This window comes from Hippocampus bargibanti, linkage group LG07 (genome assembly GCF_051943395.1).
Source record: "Hippocampus bargibanti isolate YZ-2025 linkage group LG07, ASM5194339v1, whole genome shotgun sequence".
NCBI lineage: Eukaryota > Metazoa > Chordata > Actinopteri > Syngnathiformes > Syngnathidae > Hippocampus > Hippocampus bargibanti.
The window spans coordinates 20077543-20100664 of record NC_142740.1 but is presented as its reverse complement, the minus strand read 5'-3'; the positions used below and the strand labels follow the sequence as shown (position 1 = coordinate 20100664).

At 39.9% G+C, this 23122-nt stretch overlaps 4 protein-coding genes across 11 annotated transcripts; 2 read left to right on the top strand and 2 right to left on the bottom strand.

The window, feature by feature from the left end:
• Positions 1-120: 120 nt before the first annotated feature.
• rpf1 (ribosome production factor 1 homolog) lies at positions 121-4812 on the top strand. The gene is made up of 9 exons (XM_088999900.1): positions 121-403; positions 842-898; positions 1235-1315; positions 1394-1489; positions 1568-1721; positions 2057-2139; positions 3581-3762; positions 3831-3957; positions 4360-4812. Exons 1-9 carry the CDS (start codon positions 182-184, stop codon positions 4399-4401), a joined length of 1044 nt encoding a protein of 347 aa, XP_088856026.1. The 5' UTR covers positions 121-181; the 3' UTR covers positions 4402-4812.
• A 228-nt stretch (positions 4813-5040) lies between these two features.
• On the bottom strand, positions 5041-6025 carry LOC148895759 (guanine nucleotide-binding protein G(I)/G(S)/G(O) subunit gamma-5). Its single transcript, XM_088999903.1, has 3 exons — positions 5832-6025; positions 5574-5716; positions 5041-5487 (listed from the first exon to the last, which is right to left on the bottom strand). The coding sequence occupies exons 1-2, from the start codon at positions 5910-5912 to the stop codon at positions 5591-5593; spliced, it is 207 nt and encodes a 68-aa protein (XP_088856029.1). The 5' UTR covers positions 5913-6025; the 3' UTR covers positions 5041-5487; positions 5574-5590.
• Positions 6026-7433: 1408 nt separating this feature from the next.
• On the top strand, positions 7434-18480 carry spata1 (spermatogenesis associated 1). Of its 8 annotated transcripts, none has more exons than XM_088999894.1 (14): positions 7435-7818; positions 7921-8027; positions 9328-9445; positions 9532-9585; positions 10888-11263; positions 11453-11591; positions 13322-13409; positions 13495-13612; positions 13682-13807; positions 14514-14689; positions 14927-15025; positions 15113-15235; positions 17984-18044; positions 18360-18480. In XM_088999894.1, the coding sequence occupies exons 1-13, from the start codon at positions 7762-7764 to the stop codon at positions 18026-18028; spliced, it is 1626 nt and encodes a 541-aa protein (XP_088856020.1). In that variant the 5' UTR covers positions 7435-7761; the 3' UTR covers positions 18029-18044; positions 18360-18480. The 8 variants fall into 8 exon arrangements, 6 of the variants coding, with proteins under 6 accessions (XP_088856024.1, XP_088856020.1, XP_088856018.1 ...); XM_088999892.1 differs by having other exon boundaries at positions 18304-18441; XR_016115474.1 differs by having other exon boundaries at positions 7436-7818; positions 15113-15274; positions 18360-18431.
• On the bottom strand, positions 15304-21099 carry ctbs (chitobiase, di-N-acetyl-). Its single transcript, XM_088999899.1, has 7 exons — positions 20945-21099; positions 19269-19407; positions 18615-18823; positions 18375-18546; positions 18207-18304; positions 17880-18041; positions 15304-16636 (listed from the first exon to the last, which is right to left on the bottom strand). The coding sequence occupies exons 1-7, from the start codon at positions 21059-21061 to the stop codon at positions 16448-16450; spliced, it is 1086 nt and encodes a 361-aa protein (XP_088856025.1). The 5' UTR covers positions 21062-21099; the 3' UTR covers positions 15304-16447.
• Positions 21100-23122: the final 2023 nt, after the last annotated feature.

Sequence of the window (23122 nt, the reverse complement as noted above, 5' to 3'; positions counted from 1 at the left end):
TAATTTTGCGAAATTGATTTCTCAAGTTCATTTTTTCATCCTCCTCGCCACTGGGGGATGCATGTGTTCAACAAGTGAGCAAATCATGAGAACCGGAAGTGAAGAACGGAAGGAGCGGAAGCATCAATATCCACGCACGTGAAGTGACGCTCGTCTCGTTCGTAAATACTGCTGGGAGATCATGGATATAACCGAAATTCGCGTGACGCAAAAAGGTAAAAGCAAGAAAAGAAATAATAAAAGTGATAAGACAAACACCACGGAACAACAAACCAAGATGGAGGTGAAAGAAGAGAAGACCGAGGAGACCGTCTGTTTCCCACCGGCGTTCAGCGTATCAGACATCAAGAATAAACAGCGACGACACTTGATGTTTTTGAAACTAAAGCAGGATAAAAGAAAGGTAAAGTCCTTAACACGACTCCATCGCTTTTGGCAACGTTGGTGCTGTTCCAGCAGGCCTTGACATTTTTTTCTACCTCGACGTAAAAAATGAACACCGCAGCCTAAGAATCTTATATCATTCAGATGTGACACGGTTATCTTTGACGTATTGTGAATTTGATGTATCCATTATGTCACCTGGTATAATAGCCCAAAAATATATTCAAGATTATTGTTACATAAGAATAATGAATCGGGTAAAACTAGTTCTCGGCCGCCAAAACAAATGCTGATTAATTTTGCTGTTGTCATGAGTGAGCCAAATGTAGAGTAACTATAAACAGCATTCCAAGATGTGTGCAGCTGTATGTTGACGTTTTTTCAATCTTTTAGTAACATCGCCGCTTATCTTTATCGGTGACTGAAGTGCTAATATTTTTTTCTCATTGTATTTCAGCAAAAAATGGAGCTCAAGAAAAAGAGGAAAAGACAAGAAAAACTGATGGGTAACAATGTGCGTGTTTAGTTCTTTTATTGTTGAGAATAATTCTTCCGTGTTTGAGGATTTACACTGTTGCTTGAAAAAAGTGTATTACTTACTTAAAATTATTTTCACAGAGCAGCATTATTGCTGAGTATTTATCTTTTTATTTGGAAATTAACCTTTGCCAAAACATTTGTTCTTTTTCTGTGATGAAGTAATTGGTAAATGTTCTTAGCAGAGCTGTACAGTGTTATTGAAACTGGGAAATTAGTGTTTTAATATGTATGGATAATTTGGAGGGAAAGGGGGTGTACATAAAAGTAAACAAGTGGTAATATTTTGGTGCTATTTTTAATTCTTCTGAAGGCCCCCCCAAAGCAAATTCCCAAGACGATAGAAAACCAGCGAGTGTATGACGAAACAACAGTTGATCCGGAAGATGAGGAGGTGAACTCATTATTATATCATATCATCATAATAAGTGCTGAATTTGGCTTCATCCCTGTCATTTTGAATCTCGTCTAGGTTGCATTTGATGAGGCAACAGATGAATTTTCTGCCTACTTCAACGGGCTGACGAACCCCAAAGTGCTCATCACAACGTCAGACAGACCCAGGGGGGTGAGCACAAATTTGAGCTTTTTTTGAACACCAATTTTGTTTTTCAAATCCTGAATGAGGCTTCCATGTTTCTCACAGAGAACGGTGAAGTTCTGCAAGCAGTTGGCCACTGTGATCCCAAACGCTCATGTCTACTATAGAAGAGGCTTGGCCCTGAAGAGGATCATTCCCCAATGTGTCGCCAGAGACTTCACCTACCTCATCGTCATCAACGAGGACCGCAAAGTGCCAAGTATCCTCTTTCTGGAAGAACGTTCCTAACACATGCACATTTTATTAGAAACGGGGAAAGAATCCAGACTGCTTAGACTACTAAGCCTTTCTTTTACATTGTCATTTATACAATTGATTTCACCTTTACTACTGCATTAAGTCCAACAGCGATAAATGTTCATATGTATGTTTTGACAACAATGTGACATGTATGTAAAATATCCACACCGTAAAAACATGTTAATGTTTAACTTTCATTCATACTGAAACATACGCTGAAGAACCAGAGGATCAAAAAAAGTATTACAAATGTATAATGGGGCTCTTTTCAGCTTTCTTAACTCCAGCTGAAAGATGGCTTGGTTCTTTGTCACCTTCCTGAAGGGCCCACTGCACACTTCAAAGTCAGCAGTGTTCGATTACGGAAAGAGATGAAGGCAAGTTGTTTATATTTCAGCATTTCAGGCAGTATTGTCTAGTCTGCATCGAGCATGGGCATCAAACTCAAGGCCCAGTTGCTAGAAAAGGCCCACCGCGTCATATGTAGCCCCTGCAAAAACAAATCCGGTGTGTCTTTGCTAAAATCTATACAGTATATCAATGTTCACATGGCGATGATGTAAAAATGTTACCGTTTACACTCACTTGAGCAATTATCTAACAAACTACAGTGATACCTCGACTTACGAACGCTTTAGCAAACAAACTTTTCACCTTACGAATATTAAATTTGCGCCAATTTAATCTTAGCATACGAACTAGTTTTCGGGAAACACAGGGAGTGCTATAATGGCTGGCGGACTAGTTTTTGGCAGAATAACACCAAACCACACGGTCAAACAGCGCCACTGTGGCTGCCGGAATACTTTTCCATACCCACATTCTTTGAGTGCATTCAGTGCATACATGGTTTGCTATCGAGTGGATTACTTTTGCTATTATGGGACCGTAAAAGACCACACCACAGGCTACCGTTAAGCTGAAGAGGACACAAAAGAAAATTACGGTCAAGCAGAAGAAGGAGGTCATCGAAAAACACAAATGAGGTGTGCGTTTGTGTGACTTAATGGCGCAGTACCAGTATGCTAAGTCGACCATTGCTCCGTGTGGCTAAGGGCGTTTCTGTGTTGTCGAAGCAACGGTCTCAGGCAATAGAAGATGTTGAAAAACTTCTGTTGATTTGGATTAACGAAAAGCAGCTCGCAGGGGACCGTGTTAGTGAGGATATTATCACCGAGAAAGCACGGGAACTTCATTCGGATATCATCAAGAGGCAACTACATCAACGACCATTACAAAGGTAAATAAAATGACTTTATTATACTGTAGTGTATTTCTTTAATTACAATACAATAGCACATTTATTATACATAAAATAAGATATATTTTGTGTGGTTTTAAGGCTTATTTAGTAGAAAATTATGTTTTATGGGGACCTGGAAATATATTATTCTCATTTTTAATGGTTTCCTATGGGAAATTAATGTTTGGAAGACACACTTTTCGCCTTACACACACTTTCTGGGAACCAATTACGTTCGTAAGCTGAGGTATCACTGCATTACAATTGACTGATTTCAAAACTAGTAATTATTCATCACTTGCGTACAAGTAATGTGATTGGACAATGAATCAACTTTGTGGTTTCACTTTCCTAACGGTCCTGTGAGGGAGGTCATAACTCCAAAGGGGCCCAGGACAAAAATGAGATGGACACCCATTGCATAGAATTGCGACAAATTGTTGAAATTATTCATTTATTTTTTTAATCGTTCGTAAAATTGTCATGTTCTTCATGGCCAAACTGCTTGATGGTTCGATCATTGAGGCTGTTGTTGGGCACAATTGAGGAGTGCGTATTTCTGTTTTTTACCACAGCGACGAGGTAAGGAACCAACGGAGCATACCCCTGAAGTGATCTTGAACAACTTCTCCACACGCTTGGGCCACAGCATTGGCCGGATGTTTGCTGCTCTCTTCCCTCAAAACCCCCAGTTTGTGGGTCGGCAAGTGGCCACTTTCCACAACCAAAGAGACTTCATCTTTTTCCGATTTCACAGGTAAGTGATGAGAAAGTGCACACTTGGTCACTCAGGCCGCTTTTCCAATAATAATTGTGTATGTCAAGATACATCTTCAAGAATGAGAAGAAGGTCGGCATTCAGGAATTGGGTCCTCGCTTCACTCTGAAGCTTCGCTCTCTGCAGAAAGGCACCTTTGATTCGAAGTTTGGCGAGTATGAGTGGGTCCTCAAGGTGAGAGCATATGCATTACATCTCTTTAGAATATGCCACAAGAATGACAGCAGTTCTCTGCTTAGACCTTGTTCTACATTTGTGTTTCCTTGTCTGTCTACCTTTATCACACTGTCTCACTCAATGAAACAAAGCACCTTTTTTTTACATTACCATCTTAATTCCCGGTACCCATTTACTGTTTTACTGTACGGTTTATTTTTGCTCCATGTACAGCGCTTTATGTACAGTGTTGGCTGTTTGAAAGTTGAGTTATCAGTTAAATCAAATGCATGTGGAAGATCTATGATAGCTTTTATTCCTTATAAACAAGGGTGTAAGCAAAAATCTAGTTGTTTCACAAATAAGCCCCAGATGTTATTTTTCAGCCTTATCACAAATATGTTTTCTTTCTGTTTGTAGCGCCATGAAATGGATGCCTGCAGACGTAAATTTCAACTGTGAAGAGAAAATCATCTATCCTGTAATTATGCAAACACCCCTGTTAATCCTACAGTTTGCGGTTTCATTCAAAATAACCTTGTTGTGCTTGTGGATTCTGAGAGTTTGTGTCAGACAGTCTACATCGCAAACTGAGGACAGCAAAAACTGATTTTGTTGTTTGGGCTGTTGAAACACACAAAGTGTAAATTATATTTTACAGATGTTCAGAGCCTTTTGAAAAGGTGTTTCCTTGTTTCAATCATATCCCAAAATAGCAAACATGTACATTGGGTCATATCCTTCAGGATTAATAAAGTATCTATGTTGCTTAGTACAGCTGTTTATAACTCTTGTGAGACATCACGTGCTGCTGTTGTATAGTCTACGTTTCTTAAATTCACACATGAACAATAAATAACAAGTACAGATTTTCTAACTTTTTGGTGAGTTCTGATTTAAGAAAATATAATTTTTAGAAACCAATCTCTAAATATTTGTATTCTTCTCCAGCCATGACAACTGTACAATGAAGAAGGCATATGGCGGGTCCAGGGTGGTTCCATTGTATTTTTTTTCAAGTACAGAGCGTTTACAATGTATGATGCTCACAACCCTGTGACATTGATGTTAAATGCAAGGCAATTGAAGAATATCAGCGACCAAAAGGTATACTCATTTTATTAGTTTTTTTTTAAATGATGGTTTTACATTTGTGGCCAAGGCATCGTTCATACAAATATTTGCTGTAGTTGTGACATTTCAATGTTACAAAGGACGTGTAAAAATACAAGGTCACACAGGCCAAGAAGGCCCCTTCTGTAATTAGTCTAATGACAATTTTTCATGCGTTTTATATTTATACGCTAGACTTGTTTTTCATGTAGATATTTACTGTAATTGTAACTTCACTGCCTTCGCTAAGGTTGCGCTTGGAACTGATGTTACCACAGTTAAACCAAGTAAATTGGTGTTAATCACACATAGAAGTGTAAAAATGTTTTGTAAGCACCGGGAAATGTGTACTCGTTAATGTTTTAAGCTAAAAAAAACTATGGTTACAATTTTCTCTATCGCTGCTATCTCCACGAGGTACCACGCCCCGAAGACCTGTAGAAAGATCGCAAACGTGAATACAGTACAGTACTTGGGGAAATGGTTGCTCCGTGTTGAAAGAAAGCAAGAATTGGACTCACGGGCCAATGTGTGGCTGTTATAGGAAGGCACAGACTTTTTGCGGTCTGAACGGGTTGTTACTGGACGACATACCGGTTAGCAGTGGGTCGTGCTGGGCGTTCTGAAGACAAAACTGCTGCATGTCAGCCGCGGCCAGGGATACCTGTTGATAACCAAAACTGGATTATAAGTAATTGGCGTCAGAACAACAGAATTTGTTGTAGAAGCGAAAGTACACAGAGAACCGCCCAACAACTACAATTCGGCTCGATTTTTACCTTTACTCGGTTTATTCCCGCTTCAAAACGGAGTTGTTGGACAAGTTTCTTCATTGCTACGATGCTGGACGTCCCCGACATTTTTATTCTTTATTGATCTGTTTTAGTGTCGGAAATATTTGTTAAATTTACTCCCAAAAACTTGACGACTGAGCGAAGAATACACTTCCGGTTATTGTCGGGGGCGTACTTTTTAGCGGTGCCTTCGCGGTTTAAAATTTTGTTGGAATTACCATAATTATAAACTAAATAAGTGTAAAGTGTTGCTTGGTGAATAATTGGGTCATCAATTAAGAAATGCGCAGTATTTACTGTTGTATTAGTGATTCACTTGAAACAGGTGAAGCCACAAACAGCACAATTGTACTTCACTGATTTTTACTTAATTGCAGTCGATCTTTCAGTTATATCTACTTATACCAAAGTATTTATTTTTCTGAATTATTTTTACTTTTACTCTCAGCGTTTAAAATTTTAAAGTTCATTAAAAAGACACTCCTGTTTTTTTGTTATGAATTAAAATAATTGAAACGTTTTCTCCCGCCATAAATGTGACCTTTAACTGCAATGTGGATTCGAGGTGTATTTTTTGTGTTGGTTAGATACATATCGCAATTTGCAGAGATTAGGTTGATACAGAAGGACGGGTTCCTGTTATTGTTGTGCAAAGAGAATGTTCCACCCATTATCTGGTCCATTTACCTTCATGAGGATCTCTGGCATGGTGGGGCTCTTTCCAAAATCTGTGATAATCTGAAGGGGTTTTGTTTCTGTAAAGTGGCCATACGGATGGACTCCTTCAAAAGACTCAGTGTGCGAACCAGGTGTTAGTTTGAAAGTCGTTATGAAACCAGATTCATGCAAGTTGTTGTTTCAATTAGACTCCATTTTTAGTTGTGCTGGTAATATTGTAGGTCCAATTAACTCATTCAGTGCCGTTTTCGAATTTACTCAGTAATTGAAAATATGACGAAGAGCACCATTCACAAATTAGTTCAGGTTTTTTTTCTTGCTTGGGTGCCGATTGGATTGGATGTACCTTTATTCATCTCGCAGTGGAGAACTTTACATTTCACAGCAGCTAAGTTAGGAAAGGAAAGAGACAAACTACTGGAGGTGCTGGAAAGACAGCCACTCTCGCCGATAAAGCGCTGGCCAGACCTCTGGCAATGTTTTTCCCTTCCACGAGGTGGCAGCATTTGCCTTTTGTCCATGTTATCGCTTTGTTAGAGTTTCAGCTGTTGTTAAAGCTTAACTAATCTGTATGGATCGCATTGTATTTTGGAAAGCTGGCCTCGTTTCAAGCTCAGATAACTCCAGACCCATATAACTTAGTAATTAACTATTTTTTTGTTTGATGTAAGAAGATAGTTTAAGGTTTCTTACGCTGCATTGAATGTTTATGTAGTCCTAAAACTCAATATTCTGTGGGTCCTGGAATTCAAGTGATAATGACAAAAACCCTGGCACTGGAGTGGAAACATTTTTGCATGTCTGGCATTGAATGAGTTAATGGTGGTAAAACTTTGAAATTAATTATCTTAGTCTCATTTTTTTATACCAAAACATCACATTTGGCGTATCTGTACTTTGTTATTCTTACCTTGTCAAAATAGTCTTATTATTTGTTTTACTTATGGTGAGGAAAGGTGGCTAATCAGTACTTTTACTTGTACAGTGTGTGTATTTGGATTTTTTTTAATGGAAGTATCTGTATTCCTGCTAAAGTCCAGATAGTGTGAGAACTTTTGGTAACTCTGCAACCCATGCTGGCACCCTCATAAAAGAATCTTGACTATGTGTGGTGCCAGTATTGCGCCAAGACACCTCACAACTGCCCACGCCTCCACTGGCTCAAACGGTGCATTCACCAAAACGCAGTGTTTCTTTATGCAAGGAGCACACTTGTGTATGGCTGGTTTGATGGAAGATGGAGCTGTTGTGTGAATCTGCTTATCCCGCGGATAGGAGACCAATCAGTTGCAAGGTATATTCGCGATACATGAAAGACAAATGATCAATGACCGCACTATGAAGAATTGTTTCATTGTTTGTGTGTGTGCTTGCGCGTGCGTGTGTGTTTGTTCAGTTCGTGGAGCTCCATGTTCTCTATGTGCCGGACGACCAATGGAATGTGAAGCTAAACAAAGTTCCTGCAGAAGCCACGGAGAGTTTCATATCTGCAGGCTTCATCAGGTCACATTTGTTGTTTTTTTTTGCATGCAATCAAGAGAAAATTTGTTAAATGAAAGCATGCACAATTGCTCATGATGGTGACCTATTGTATTTTCTTTTTTTAATTCAAATTTGAAATCTAATGAATTCAATCTCTCAAAAGAGGTAGCGAAATTCCTGAACAAATGTGGACACGAGTGTCACAGTTTTAATTGTGACATTGTTTATCAGCAAATTAACAATAAAACATGCCACTCGTATGGCTGTTACTGAACATAACCAAAACAAGTCAGTCCATCAAAGTTTTTAAAAACCTCTGGCTTTTACAATTGACTCATTTTTCATTATTCAACTTGACTATTTGTGTTTGGGAGCCTTTTACTGAGCGAGTTGCTTGTTCTGTAGCCACAAGGGGACATAAGTCTTCTTGTGCCGGTCCCAAGCCCGGATAAATACGGAGGGTTGTGTCAGGAAGGGCATCCGACGTAAAAGCTTGGCCAAAAGAAACATGCAAATCAAACCTCTGAAGATGGAGGACACTGATTCGCTGTGGCGACCCCTTAAAGGGAAAAGCCGAAAGGAAAAGAAGACTATAAAAACTGCAAAACAAGTTTGTTGTCAGAGTGAAAAGTCAGGGGACTGAATAAACAATGTTGCTATTTTGAGTGTTCAAAAAAGTTAGAGACTCAAGTAAAAAAAAAACATGTTTGTTGAAAAAAAGCCCACTTATTAAGAGTAAATGATGGTAGGTATTCAATTATTGCAGGCGGGTGAAACAAAAGATTTTGTCACAATTTGATGAAGTGATTTTATTCTCATCAAAAATTCTGCCCCTCTATTTCCCTGTATGGATTTCCGGCCCAACTGCTGCAGTTTACATGAATACCAAATAATAATAATAATAATACATTTCATTTATGGATTGGTTTGGATTTATCTTTATTAGTCTCGCAGTGGAGAAAGTTACATTTCACAGCAGCAAAGTTATAAAAGGAATGAAAGAAGCAGAAAAACAAAATATAAGATCTGCTAGAAAGGCAGCCACTCTTGCAGCGCCATCTTGAAGTAAAAAAAAAAACAAAAATAAATAAATAACAAATATGACAACACAAAGAAACAGAGAGTCAGTCATTCTTAAGCAGTTTCTGTACCCTCTTTGCTCAATTAATTTGTATTTCCAATGATCTAAAACATTCCACTAAAAATATATATGCAACTTATTTTTTTTTCCTTCATGTAGTGTTTGGTCTATATAAGGAACCCGGCTTGTGTGCTTATTGTCAGTCTTGTGTGTGCTGTAAAACAATTATTGCAAATTTAGAGTTTACCCCGAAGTCACCCTGAAAGCTCTGAGGAATGATTTGTGGGAGCTTCTGGGCACAGAACGGAGTTTGGACAAATTCTCCTTCCTAAAGTGTGTGGGCCGCAGCTTGGCTCTGGTGAGTCCAGTTACATGTAGCATGAAGTGTGCATTTGGAGGCTAACATCTGTTTTTTAACCTTTGCATTTCTTTATTGCGTGTCAGGTCAAAAGCAAGCAGGAGAAGGATTTGAAAGCAAAAACATTCGCCCCACCTTATGTATGTACAAGTCATACATTTTGTCTTTTGAACAATCCCTGACATGACATCTTGCCACCATCAGTACATGTGGTTACCTCCATGTGTTATCTTTTGTGCTCATATTTTCTATTTGTTATTGCTCTTATGTTTTTCCCCCAAAGCCATTTGAAATTGAGTTTGAGAGCATTCAAAAAAATAACTATACAGTATTAAGGTGTGTGTGTGGTCAACTTGACAAAGTCATTAACTCACTCACTGCCATTCACGAATTTACTCGGGAATTGAAAATATAACGCAGAGTGCCCTTCCCGAATTTGTTGGGGTTTTGTTGTTTCTTGTTTGGGTGCAGATAAATGACCTCTGGCAATGTTTGTTCCCTTCCACAATGGGGGAGCATTTCCCCTTTTTCCATGTTAGCGCTTTGTTCTAGCTTCAGCTGTTGTTAAAGCGTTATATAAACCAATATGTATGTAAGTATTGCATTGTGTTTTGGTTATCTGTCCTTATTTCAAGCTCATATAACTCCAGACCTATATAATTTAGGAATTAACTCTTTTTCTGATAAAAGAAGAGAGTCTAAGGTTTCTTACAAGTCAAAGTCAGCTTTATTGTCAAATATGCTAATATGCATGACATACAGCACAGTTGAAATTACTGTCCTCTCGGACCCATGCAAGGCACTTATAATTACTGTAACAAACATAAACATGAAAACGCCAATTTGCCGGGAGAGGGGAGCCGCTGCGTGTTCACGGGCCGCCATCTTGGGAAAAAAAAAATTGAAAAAATAACAAATATGACAACACAAAGACACAGAGTCATTCATTCTTCAGGACTTGCTGTACCCTCTTTTGTGATGACATGAAGCAGTTCTAGTTGAAAGAGGAGAGGATCAAAGCATCCATGTCAGCAGTGGATCAGGGACGTCATGGTGGAATTTGTACGTCTACTACAAGCTAAATGTTGAAAGCAAACACGAAGCTGTAGCATCCATTGACGAAAAGAGATTGTCTCACATCTCCTGTCCCACATAAATCCGCTTCAATTCCAAGCCGCGACAGTTCCACATACGCATCGGCGCTGCATTGAATGCTTATGTAGTCCTAAAACTCAATATTCTGTGGGTCCTGGAATTCGAGTGACAATGACAAAAACCCTGGCACTGGAGTGGACACATTTTTTTGCACGCCAGGCAGTGAATGAGTTAAATGCCATGATACCAGATGAATAAAAAAAAACTTTGGAATGATAATAAAGAAATACCTTGTTCATTTCCTTCTGTTCTACTAAATTAGGTTATGACTATTTTTGTGTTTCCAGACAGCCCAGCCGGAGCTTTACCTCCTGCCCACAGTAGAGAACGAGAGCAGCCTTTCCTCACATTTGCTCAGCCCCGACACCAGCAGCAGTTCCATGGACCGCCCCACCTACTACCCCCTCAAGACATGGAGCTCGCCAGCTGAGACGAAGGAGCCTTTGAAGTTCCCCCACATCAACCAGTCTTCCCACCAGCTTGTTCCCACCTCAAGCTTGGAGGAGGAGGAGAATGAAGATGATGAGGAAGAACCAGGTTACAACTCCTCAGTGGGTGGACATGATGGAGAAGAGGAGCAGGGTCTTTCCAGCAATAAGATCGAGAGGCTTGAGAGAGGGGAGCATGACCAAAGAAAGTCCAACAATCAAGCTCGTAATGAAGGTGAGAGTGAGGGGAGAGAGAAAGGGGCGGGGGGATTGGTGTTGATTCTGGCTAATGTTATCATTGTTGTTTATTTTATAATATTAGATTTTCATTCCAACTGATATTTGTGTTGATCCTGCCCAGTAATATAGCGGAATAGATGCGTACAATAAACCAATAAATCCTTGATATTCACTTTGTGTAAAGGGGCCTTGGCTCAGGTAAAGGAGCATTCTCAGGAAAATGAAACAACATGCAGAAAGAAGAAACATTACCGGCAAGAAATCAGCATGGCCAAAGATTCAAGAGCAGTGGAGTCGGTGGAGGATGAAGAATCAGACAGGCAGTGAGCTGAGCTCCCACTTCACTGTGCACTTTGAACCTACAGTATCCTCCGAGCAGGGCTCGGGAACCTTTTTGACTAAGAGAGCCATAAAAGTAAAATATTTAGAAATGTTTTTCAGTGAGAGCCACACAGACGCACGCAAACATGCACGCAAACGCACACGCGGCCACTCTTCAACATGTCAGAATGTATTATTTAAAATAACTGTCATAGGACTCACCATTAATATGAATGTGTTTCCGTTCCTCATGATTGGTAAAAACAATCTAGCCAAACGATTGGAATGAAAGTCAACTTGCCGGGTCCATACGCAAAGTTACTGCTAGCTAGCCTCTGCATGGCTGGTATTGTTTCATTGCAAATTATAATCAGAACCTTTTCTCTCCGCAAAGGTGAATCCTTCGGTCCATTCAACCTGAAGTGTACGATACTCTTCATTTTTTTTGCTCGTCAGGCTTATTTAAAAGGGGCGTTTACCTGTTTCAATATGAACAGCCACCTAGGCCATTATCATCCAATCAAAATTGCTGTTTGAACATCAAGGGCCACCTTAGATCAGTATCATCCAATCAAGATGGCGCTTTCAGCCCACCTAGGTCAGTATCATCCAATCAAATTTCCGCTTTCGGCAGCCCAAACAGGAAATGTACCTCGAAGACTCGAGAATGTGTATTTAGTTTTATCTGTGAGCCAGATGCGATCATCAAAAGAGCCACAGGTTCCTGACCCTTGCTATAGAGCAGTGATTTTCAACCATGCACTGCCGCGTCATACTAGTGTATCGTGAAAGATCGTCAGGCGTGCCGTGAGAAATTATCCAAAATGTAAAATTTTATAAAACATGTATTAACCATTTTCTGAAAAGATTATGTCATTGTCCGTTGTCCGCGCTGTAAAGATTGGGAGGGTAATTGTTGACCGTGTGGCAACACATAGCTGATTGTCTCATTCCTCCGAGAGTCATAATGATGCACGTGAGAGGTCATGGTGGCAGTCAAGGAGAAGTTTTTAAAAAGGGCAACAGCAAACTCCGAATTGGGCTCTGTACAAAACTCTGACACGTGTGAAGGCCCTTGTATTCGTGGTGGGAAAAAGAAAGCAAAGACTGTGAGCTCATGGCAATATAGTGAAAGCTATCTTTCGGATGTATTTACTTTCACCCGGGATAAGACGACAACTATGCCTGGTCTGTGGTGAGAAGCTATCCAACAGTGCCATGGTGCCGAGCAAGCTTAAACGCCAGCTCCAAACAAAACACTCGTTGCTTCGAAACAAGCTGACAGACTATTTTGTTCGCCTGTGTGTCCATACAGAGAAACAGGCAATCTCTATGAGAAAAACCACAAAGGTAAATGAGAAAGCGCTCAAAGCTGGTTACCAAGACGTTTCACACTGACTGGGTATAAAATAAATTGAGAAATAATATTGAAGTTTAATATACTGTTCATATTGTCACATTATTTGGTTAGTGGTGTGCTGCAAAACGTTTCCAATGTAAAAAGCGTGTCTTGGCTCAAAGAAGGTTTAAAAACACTGCTATAGAGACTTTAGACCAGGGGTGTCAAAGTCATTTTTTGCCGCGGTTGACATCCAAAAATATGAAATTTTGGCTCAGATTTTATCAATCATCATGGAATTTAACAAGTTTGATTTGCTTTCGCGGGCCGAAAAAAATGATGTGGCGGGCCGGATTTGGCCCGCGGGCCTTGACTTTGACATCTGTGCTTTAGACACATGTCCTTTTCTTCAATAAACAGTCTCGGGAAATCATGCAACGTGCACACATTTCAGCCTCTCGGGATAAAAACTACGAATGAGGTAAAGTTTGAAATGAAATTTCTAATACAGCATGCGCTGCGCACGCAAGTGTATGAAAATCCATTGTTTCCATTTGTTTGTTCAGGTGACAGACAGCCTGGTCGTGTTATCCCGACCTATCCGCTGTACTTCTCCCCCTCCTGGTCTCGACCTTACCATGCCAAGCCACGAGCCCATTGTTACCGCCTTCATCCCGACGAATCGTAAACCATCACGTCAGGACGTCGCCTCACGTGGATTATGATTATTCAAACAACGTTTGCTTCTTTCAGGAGAAGAGCTCATCGAAGAAATCAGACTGGTAAAGGAGGAAAGGAAGCAATTAGAATGGAAAAGGCAAGAGCTGCTCAGGAAAGGCAAAGATTTGTTGGCCCAGAACAGACACCGCAGGAATCAAGGTTTTGGAAATTTTAAGATTATCCCAATGAAACAAACTTTGAAAGTTTCTTGTTTGAGGGTGGCCTCAGTTAAATGAAAACAATGACACAAATAAGTTTGCGGCGCATTATTATCAAAAACCTAAAATAAAATCCACCGCAGTTAGGATATGATGACACAACACCAAAGCCAAATTATCTGATTGTTGGTTGTATGTTTTTAAAATCTGATATTTTCTGTATACAAATTAGTTTGCTCCACATTTTAAAATATAATCTGAATTATATGAATTAAGTGTAACTTATTTTTTTTATAAAATCTGGTAAAATAACACCAACAAAATTATTGTAATTTGAAGGTATCATGTTTATAAATTTAAAACAGCTATCAAATCATATATGTACATGAAAAATGTTATTTACCATTGTGGCTTAAATTGATCAAATGTTTGTTTTTCATTGTTATTTTATTCAAATGTGATTATTTAAAACATGCCACTTCTATTATAATTATTATTATCATATTTTTGTAACGTATTGTGGGATTTTGTGGCCATGTTTGTGCCCTTAGACACCCCTTTCATATGAAGACCTTTCCAGAGCATTAAGCATTTGTCAGGCTCTGTATCGAAATATTATTTTTTACTTTGCCAAGGTTTGACTTCAATAAGCGCAGTTTAAAAGGCTCTTTTTTTCACCTCCACACCCCTCAATTTTTTTTTACAAGCTCGTGACAGCTGGAAGAAAAAGTACTTTGATACCAAGAAGGCTACGGCACCTTTGGAAGAGGGGCTGAGAAATCTGCGGCAAGAACTGGAGACATTCTATAACAAACTCCTGCAACAGCTCCATGCTAGAGATCACAAAAATAAGCCACGAAAGCAAGGAAGAGTCTCTGAAAAGGTACCCACAAATTAATTGTGACAAAAATTACAATCTGTGTCATACAGCATGTTTAATCAGAATCAGAATCAGAATACCTTTATTCGTCCCGCAATGGGGAAATTTGCAAAGTCTATAAAGTCTTTAAAAGTCTATAACGCAAACGTGCACATGCTGTCCTTCGGTACAAGAATGTCTCAAAAATACAGTATGTGTTCTTTGTTACTATGTTCCTAAATTGGCAACAATTGTGTTTAGAATGAGCTCATCATTCAGATCCTGACAGAGAGCCACGCCATCGAGAACCTGAAGAGGAAGGTGGAAGATGCCAAAATGAAGCTGCTGACAGAGATAAAGGTAAATCTCATAGTAAATGCCAGCTGTATAGTGAAATACCGGAGGTCCTCCATTGAACATCGTGTCTTCGAACAAATGACACTCTAGCTGAGGAAACAGGCTGCCACTGAACTGAGGGCACTGAAGGCGGAGCTGGCACAGAAGAAGAGTCAGTCAGTCCATCAGGTGCCCCTGGGATCTCTGAGCTTTGGGAGCGGCACGCGAGACAAAGTAAATATCCAAAACAAGTCCAACTGAGAACGCTCTCAGGTACAAATGACGTGAGCAGTGTCCTGTGATATGAGCTGTCGTTCCGATGACTTTATTATTGGCTTGCGAGCAAAATGTACATTAAAATAAGATCAAAACATTGCATGGTCTCACTGAACCAAGCTCACTTCCCAACGTGCAACAGTTTAATGGATATTGAACAATATGTCCTTGAGAGTTTTGAAAGGCGCTTATAAATGAAATGTATTATTATTAAAAGATACAGTAAAGTCTCGTTATATCGATATCGGATATATCGATAGTCCCAGTTATATCGATACTATTTCTATGCACGCACGGAGAAAATTACATGCAAACAGGGTCGGATATATCGATAGTCCCGGTTATATCGATATTTTTTCGGACTCCCTTGAATATCGATATAACGAGACTTTACTGTAATTTGCATTATACAATGCCAATAGTAGTTGAAGTTTACTGTCAAAGTTAACATTAAAAGTAGACAAATACATGTTTTATGTGATATTGAGTGCTATATTTTTTATGCAAATACACATTGTGGAAATAGTGCTTTTCTTCTGTTCCCAAACTCCATTAGTCATTATTTTCCCACACCAACTTGCATCCTTTTTTACCACTTATTTTCATTTTTTTTTATATCTGTCTAAGAATCAGTCTTTACAAGGTTCTTATCCACTGTTTGTTTTCTACATGCAGCTCATATTCCGATGCAAATTGGACGTACGTCTTCACTGTGTTCGCCACACCATCATCAGCATTATCTCTCAACTTGGGATTTGAGCAGTTCATGACAAAAAAAATCAAATGCTAAGATTTTTCATATTTTTATGTCTATGTCTGAGTCCAAGTAGACTATGAATCACTCCTGTTTTTCCCACCTTCATTGCATTGATTCGAAAGGTTGTGATGTAACATTCTTTCATGAGATGTGGTGTGTAAAATGCAGAAAAGTGCACAGATTTCAACAGCAGCCGAAATTACAAAAGATAAAGCAAAAAGTGAATTGCGGTGGACTCATTCAGTCCAAGTGGCATGTCTGAGACCAAACTACAACAAAAAGCAACAATAAGGTCTGAGGAGCAAGTATGCGCCTGAGAACTGGGACTGCGTTGCCGTCACAGAGGGACTTGTTGACTTAGCAACCACAATGCAGCCGCAGTAAATGTCTGGAGGCCGTAAACTTTCGACTAACTAACATCCAAAGAGAGCGTTCCACATCGTTGTGCTCTGCTGCTGAGCAACCGGATCATCGCTGTAGTCCAAGATGTTGCCGTTCCACATTCCCACCCCTCTCAAACCTTTCGATTTCACAGAGTCCGTCTTGAGACAAATACTTTGCGGGTCGTCATACCAAACCTGGTGAATCTGACCTTCTGGATCCTGCAAAATGAGAGCAAAAGGTTGTGGTTAAATGGAAAATGTTCAATTGGAAGGTTTTTGCTGTAAATTTTAAAGAAGGCCACTAACACGCTGATAATCGGACTCAAAATAATTACTTTCACCATCAAATCAGCATAGCTCTGATCATTCGTAAGCGATGCCTCGGCTTACAAGCGCTTTAGCTCACAAACTTTTTGCCTTACGAACATTAAATTCGCGAGAATATAATCTTGGCATACAAACTAGTTTTCAGCAGACGAACCAAACCACACAGCGCCACGGTGGCTGGCGAACAAGTTTTCCACACCCACTTTTTTTGAGTGCACTCAGTGCAGACGTGGTTTGTTATCGAGTGGAGCACTTTTGCTATTATGGGACCGAAAAAGACCCCACCATAGGCTAGGGTTAAGCCAAAGAGGACACAAAAGAAAATTACGGTCAAGCAGAAGATAATCGAAAAACACAAGCAAGGTGTGCGCTTGTGTGACTTAGCGTCCCAGTACCAGTATGCTAAGTCGACCATTGCTACGTGTGGCTAAGGGTGTTTCTGTGTTGTCTAAGCAACAGTCTTGGGCAATAGAAGAGGTTGAAAAACCTCTGTTGATTTGGATTAATGAAAAGCAGCTAGCAGGGTACAGTGTGTGTGAGGGTATTATCGCCAAGAAAGCATGGCAAATTCACTCGGATATCATCAAGAGCAAAGCAACTACATCTACGACCATCACAAAGGTAAATAAAACGACTATTATACAGTCCAGTTTATTTCTTTAATTACTATCCAATAACACATTTAGAATACATAAAATAAGGTATATTTTGTGTAGTTTTAAGGCTTATTTAGTAGAAAATTGTTATATGGTGACCTGAGAACGCATTATTCAAATTTTTAATGGTTTCTTATGGGAAATAAATGTTCGGCAGACGAACTTTTTGCCTTACACACACTTTCTGGGAACCAATTAAGTTCGTAAACTGAGGTATCACTGTATCTCTGAAAGATTATCCTGAAGGCCTGTTTTTCGAATTGTCTCTTATGTTTGACAAAAGTCTGGGTGCTGTGTAGCACTGCACCGCTTCCTACTGGTCAGGTTTGGTACTCCAACAAGACCTGACCGGGAGATTTGCTATTTATCAGTGAAGTTATGGCCATATCCTTTTTTTCCATTCTCTTGTATTGGTTAAGAATGTGTTCTTGTTACTTTTTTTTTAACCGAACTTAAAATCAAATCGAGCCAAAACAGACCATGTAATTGAAGTGAGGCGCCTGCTGCTTGCCGTCCCACAAGCGGCCGGACATCGAACGGTTGACTTGTTTCATGATCCAGCTGTACGCTTTCTGTTTTCCAGCAGCATCACTACATGGAGCACCCCGGAACGGTACTTTGGCAATAGAGCAGATGCCATCCTGGTACGTAGAAAGCTACAGTTAGCCCATCGCAAAAACATGTCAATACAAGGATTTTTTTAAACTAATGACTGAAAGTCGATCTGAATACGCACATACATTTTCATCATTCGAACTGCTGTGATGTTTCATGAGACCAAATTCAATGCTAGGTCATATAATTACCTGTGAAAGGTTGACACAAGGGTAGTCATAGCCGTACCACGGCACACCCATCACTAACTTGTCTGGCGCTATCTTCATATTCAAATACTGATCATAGGCTGGAGAAAGACAGACAGAAAGATGAGATGTCATCATGACTCGTTTGGTTGACAGAAGCGCACCACCAACCATTCAGAGTTTGCGGGATGGGGGCATTGGCCATGGCAATACAGTCCCCCAGTATCTGGCTCTGCTCATCGTACGACATCACAAAAAGCAAATCGCAGGATTCGGCGATGGTGACGTAGTCGTAGCAGCGCTTATCGATGCATTTGGGCGACCAGGCAACATCGAAGGACACCTAAAAAACAGGATTTAAGTCATCGGTGGAGGTTCTCGGTGTAATACTGGGAACTGTAACATGGTCACCTGAGAACCTGGGATCTCCTCGTGGAAAGTCTGGGTAGTTTCTTTGACCAGGTCTGTGAGGGCAAAGTACTCAGGCGAGCCTTTTTCGACTGCTTGTTCAATGTCGATGTTGATCCCATCCATGAACTGACTCTTGGCCAACTTGACCTTCTTCGTTATCCAACCTGTCCTGTTGTTTTGGTCCACGATGTCAGTGAGGTGAACGTCACCTTCATGAAAGATGTGTATGCATGTCCTCAGAAGTATCTCAGAGGAATTTTTGAGCCCAAAAGTGTGTTTGACTACTAGATATGTTTAATGTTTTTTTCCTCTTGGTAATTGTTTTGTTGAATTTTAGCTCTTTTTTTTACATGAAATACTTCATCGTGTTACACTTGTAAGATTTTCAGTACAAAAAAATAGTTTAACTTAGCTAATCAAAGACACATTTTGAGTCGTTCAAATACAGGCAATATCAGATTTCGAGTTGGAATTTTTCTTTTAATTCATTTCACGTTTGTATTTTACAATGCGCGGTTCAATAAACAAAAGACCAGTTGCCTCGATTAAACCATGGCAGTTTACAATAACCTGAATGACTGAGAAATCATCCTGACACAAAAAAAAAACTACAAACTATTTCTATAAAGCACATTTGTTGCTAATATGAATTACCTTTAAGTACGACCCGTGCGCCTTTGGAATGAGCATGACACATGAGCTCTGGGTCGTATTTCCCAAAAGTGGCTACCGTCGTCACCACACTCCAGTTGTATGACTTCCATATCTTCCCGCCCACATCAAACACAAACACCTTAGAGCGCACACACAGACAGACACCAAAACGTCAGTCTTACTCCCTTTTAAGTAATATTTAGTGAACTAGATATGCACGTTCTCTGTGTGGTCCATATTTGTATACAAGACCAGGTGCCAAGCTATTCCAAATGTAATCTTAAGAATTAATAACATGAATGCCGGTCGTAAATTTGGACTCGGGCCTTTTTATTGGAGATTAGCATGTTTTGGGTGAATCAGGATTTAGAAACTCCTCAAAAACTGAGTTTTAATTTTCGTTCTTGAAAGTTATTTTTATGATTATGAAAGTTCTGCAGCTTTTGAATCAAATCCGGACAAGATCAGGCATTCTAGTGTGGCTTTGCATGTTCTTCCCTTTGTTTGCGTAAATGAGCGATTGAGTCTCATCTGTAACTGTAAAGATGTTATGGAAAATGGATGCATCGGTGTAAATTACACAGGTCAACAGCAAAATCAGAGATTGCTGAATTTAAATATTTATAATAATGTTGACTTTTTAGTGTTCTTTTGACTTCAAGATGGGGTCGCGAGAGTGACTGTCTTCCCAGCAGCTCCTGCATTTCCTTTTTCTACTACTTCCTTTCATAACTTTGCTGCTGTCAAATGTAAATGTCTCCACTGCAAGACTAATAAAAGCTAATCCGAGAAAATGTCTTTACCCTTTTCCCCTGCCTTTTTTCTATATTTTAGAGATTTTTTTTATCTAGAAGAGATTGCAGTATAGATTTTACTATGCAGTATAATGTATAACTAGGGCGTTTGAGGAAAAAAAAACTATTCCACCTGTTGCTGAACCTTTAAGTGCAGTATTTAATTAAATATATTCCTATATCACAGACTATATTGTTATTATATTGTTATTATAACAACCTAATGTACTGGAGAGAAAAAACGAGGGCAGAGTATGCAATTAGAAAACATTTGCTGATCAATGTTGTTTTGGGACTGGACTTTGTCGTGTTTTTAAAGATAACCAGTGGAATTTTGTGAATCAATGCAGAACATACAGAACATAGAACATACAGAAGGCCTCTGAATGGTACTCTATGTAAATCGAAATGCGTGTCGTCAGTGACTAATTTACTCAAACACGGGAGAAAGACAATATTAAATAACCTTTAAAATATATATCATTCGCTAACTGAGCGTACCTTGATCAAAACACATCACAGCCGTGCGTAATGTACTAAATCATACATCGAGACCTTCCTGATTCTGTTTCTAAGCAAAAGAAATTCAAATATCGTCCAATATAAAATGCTCTCGGAAGTACAATATAAACGTTTTAAATCGGCATGCACTGTCAGGATTAGCAATGATCTGATTTTGATTTGAAAAAAAAAAGAATCGCATTCATTTGTTAAAAGGGATAAACACGCGAAACATCAATGCTATGAACATATTATTCTACATATATATTATTGTAACTACTGTGTATGTGTCAATATCGAGGACATCGTCATCCCGCTGTAATCCCACAAATTTCTTCGTTGATGATTTGTGTTAGCAGTTAAAGGCTACAGCAAAAGTACCTCGAAGTCTCTCGAGTCGCGTATCTGCTGACATAATTCGGGTCTCTGACACGGACAGAATTCAGCCCAGCTAACCACGATTAACGATGGTACAAACAAGAGAAAGTGGAGTGACATTTTAGAACGGAGCTTCCGTTAAGAGTCGAAGCACACACGGAAAGGTTCGTGCGCTGTGGTGGCTGATGAGGGACAAACTTAAAAAAAATCCCAATTGTTGATTAACGTCTGTGTAAACTCTCAGTCGTACAGGAGTGGTCCATCGATGAGAAGGCTTCTTCAGCCGTCATCTGTACAAAAGTGAAGGTTTCGGACGTTTCGCCTCCTATCCAAGAGGCTTCGTCAGCGAACTAAAGTCTGACTGGTCGTATCGGCCCCATTTATATATCCCTAATGTCCAGACCTGGTGGCGCCGGACACAGCTATGATAGGTCCCTACTCTCCGGTTGGGGGGGCAGAGGACCCCTCCCTGTGGCCCCACTGATTGTTCCTACATTCCTGACTAACGACTGGCCTATTACCCCCACTCCCACCGGTATCACCTCATCAGCATTACGAAAGTCAAACCGATAAACACGTTAAGGCAAAAATTAGTGCATCCAAAAGATAGGCTACCAAATGAAAAACAAAGTAATGTAGTTTATTCCATACATTGTAAGAATGAAAATTGTAAAGAACAGTACATTGGGGAGACTCAACAAATTCTCAAAAAAAGACTTTATCAACATCGCAGGGATAATATAAGTGGACCTCAATCGGCAGTACATTTGCACCTAAAAGCTAGCAACCACTCATTTGATGACAATGAGGTTAAAATCTTAGCGAAAGAACATATGTGACGGGCGTCACAACAGTGACTGTCTTCATCTCCACGATGCTGCCGTATTAATGAAGACGAGACGCGTGGATGTGTCTTTTTATTTCTTTTATTTCTGCAACACAGTATGGCAGAAGGGATGGGTGAAGTCGCATGGGTTTCGTCTTGTGATTAACCTGAATCTCCTCGAGATTGTTCTCAAATGCAAAACATTGTAGATAACAAAACAGAATTAACAACGTGTGATCGTATAGTTGTTATTTACAGAAAAAGGGAATACAACACAAGTTCACTGTTATTTACAAGATGTCCCTGAACGCATCATGGGCGGAGACTCGTCAGAACACGCGGTGCGCTTGTAATGGCTGGCGCACAGTTCAACCCGCCACGGACACTCACGGGCAAATGAAACACGACACAAGGAACTAAATATTGTTCAATAAAAACGAAATGAAACAATTATTACCTGCAACACAGTATGGCAGAAGGGATGGGTGAAGTCGCATGGGTTTCGTCTTGTGATTAACTGCGATAGAAAAGCACATGTGCTCCAAAGTTCCACTCGACAAAACGTGAAGTAAATAATGACACAAAAAGTAATCTGGACTCGAAATGAATAAGGGAACTAATTAGATAACACTAGACAGTACAAAAGGGGAAACAAAATAAGATGTTGTCATGAAAATGCGCGTTAATCAAGACCAACAGAAAATTGCGACTCACCCTGAATCTCCTCGAGATTGTTCTGGAAACTATGGGCGGGACATAGTGCCACACTGTGCGCCGTTGCGTCACTTCCTTCATAATTTAATAATCTAAGCGCACAACTCCGTTACACATAGATGGTTTGAAAGGGGGGTAAAAGAAGCGATTCTTATAAAACAACAAAATCCTTCATTAAACCGGTCTGGTGGAGTGAGGTTCAATTTGGATCGTTCATACAATAGCCTGCTTAGGCAAAACAGGTTAGGCAACTTTCGTAATGCTGATGAGGGCCGTTATGCTGATGAGGTGATACCGGTGGGAGTGGGGGTAATAGGCCAGTCGTTAGTCAGGAATGTAGGAACAATCAGTGGGGCCACAGGGAGGGGTCCTCTGCCCCCCCAACCGGAGAGTAGGGACCTATCATAGCTGTGTCCGGCGCCACCAGGTCTGGACATTAGGGATATATAAATGGGCCCGATACGACCAGTCAGACTTTAGTTCGCTGACGAAGCCTCTTGGATAGAGGGCGAAACGTCCGAAACCTTCACTTTTGTACAGATGTCGGCTGAAGAAACCTTCTCATCAATTGTTGATTAACTGGTGTTAGTGCAGTGTTAGCCGCTTTGCTGAAGATGTTAGCAAATGCACTCGAGATCTCT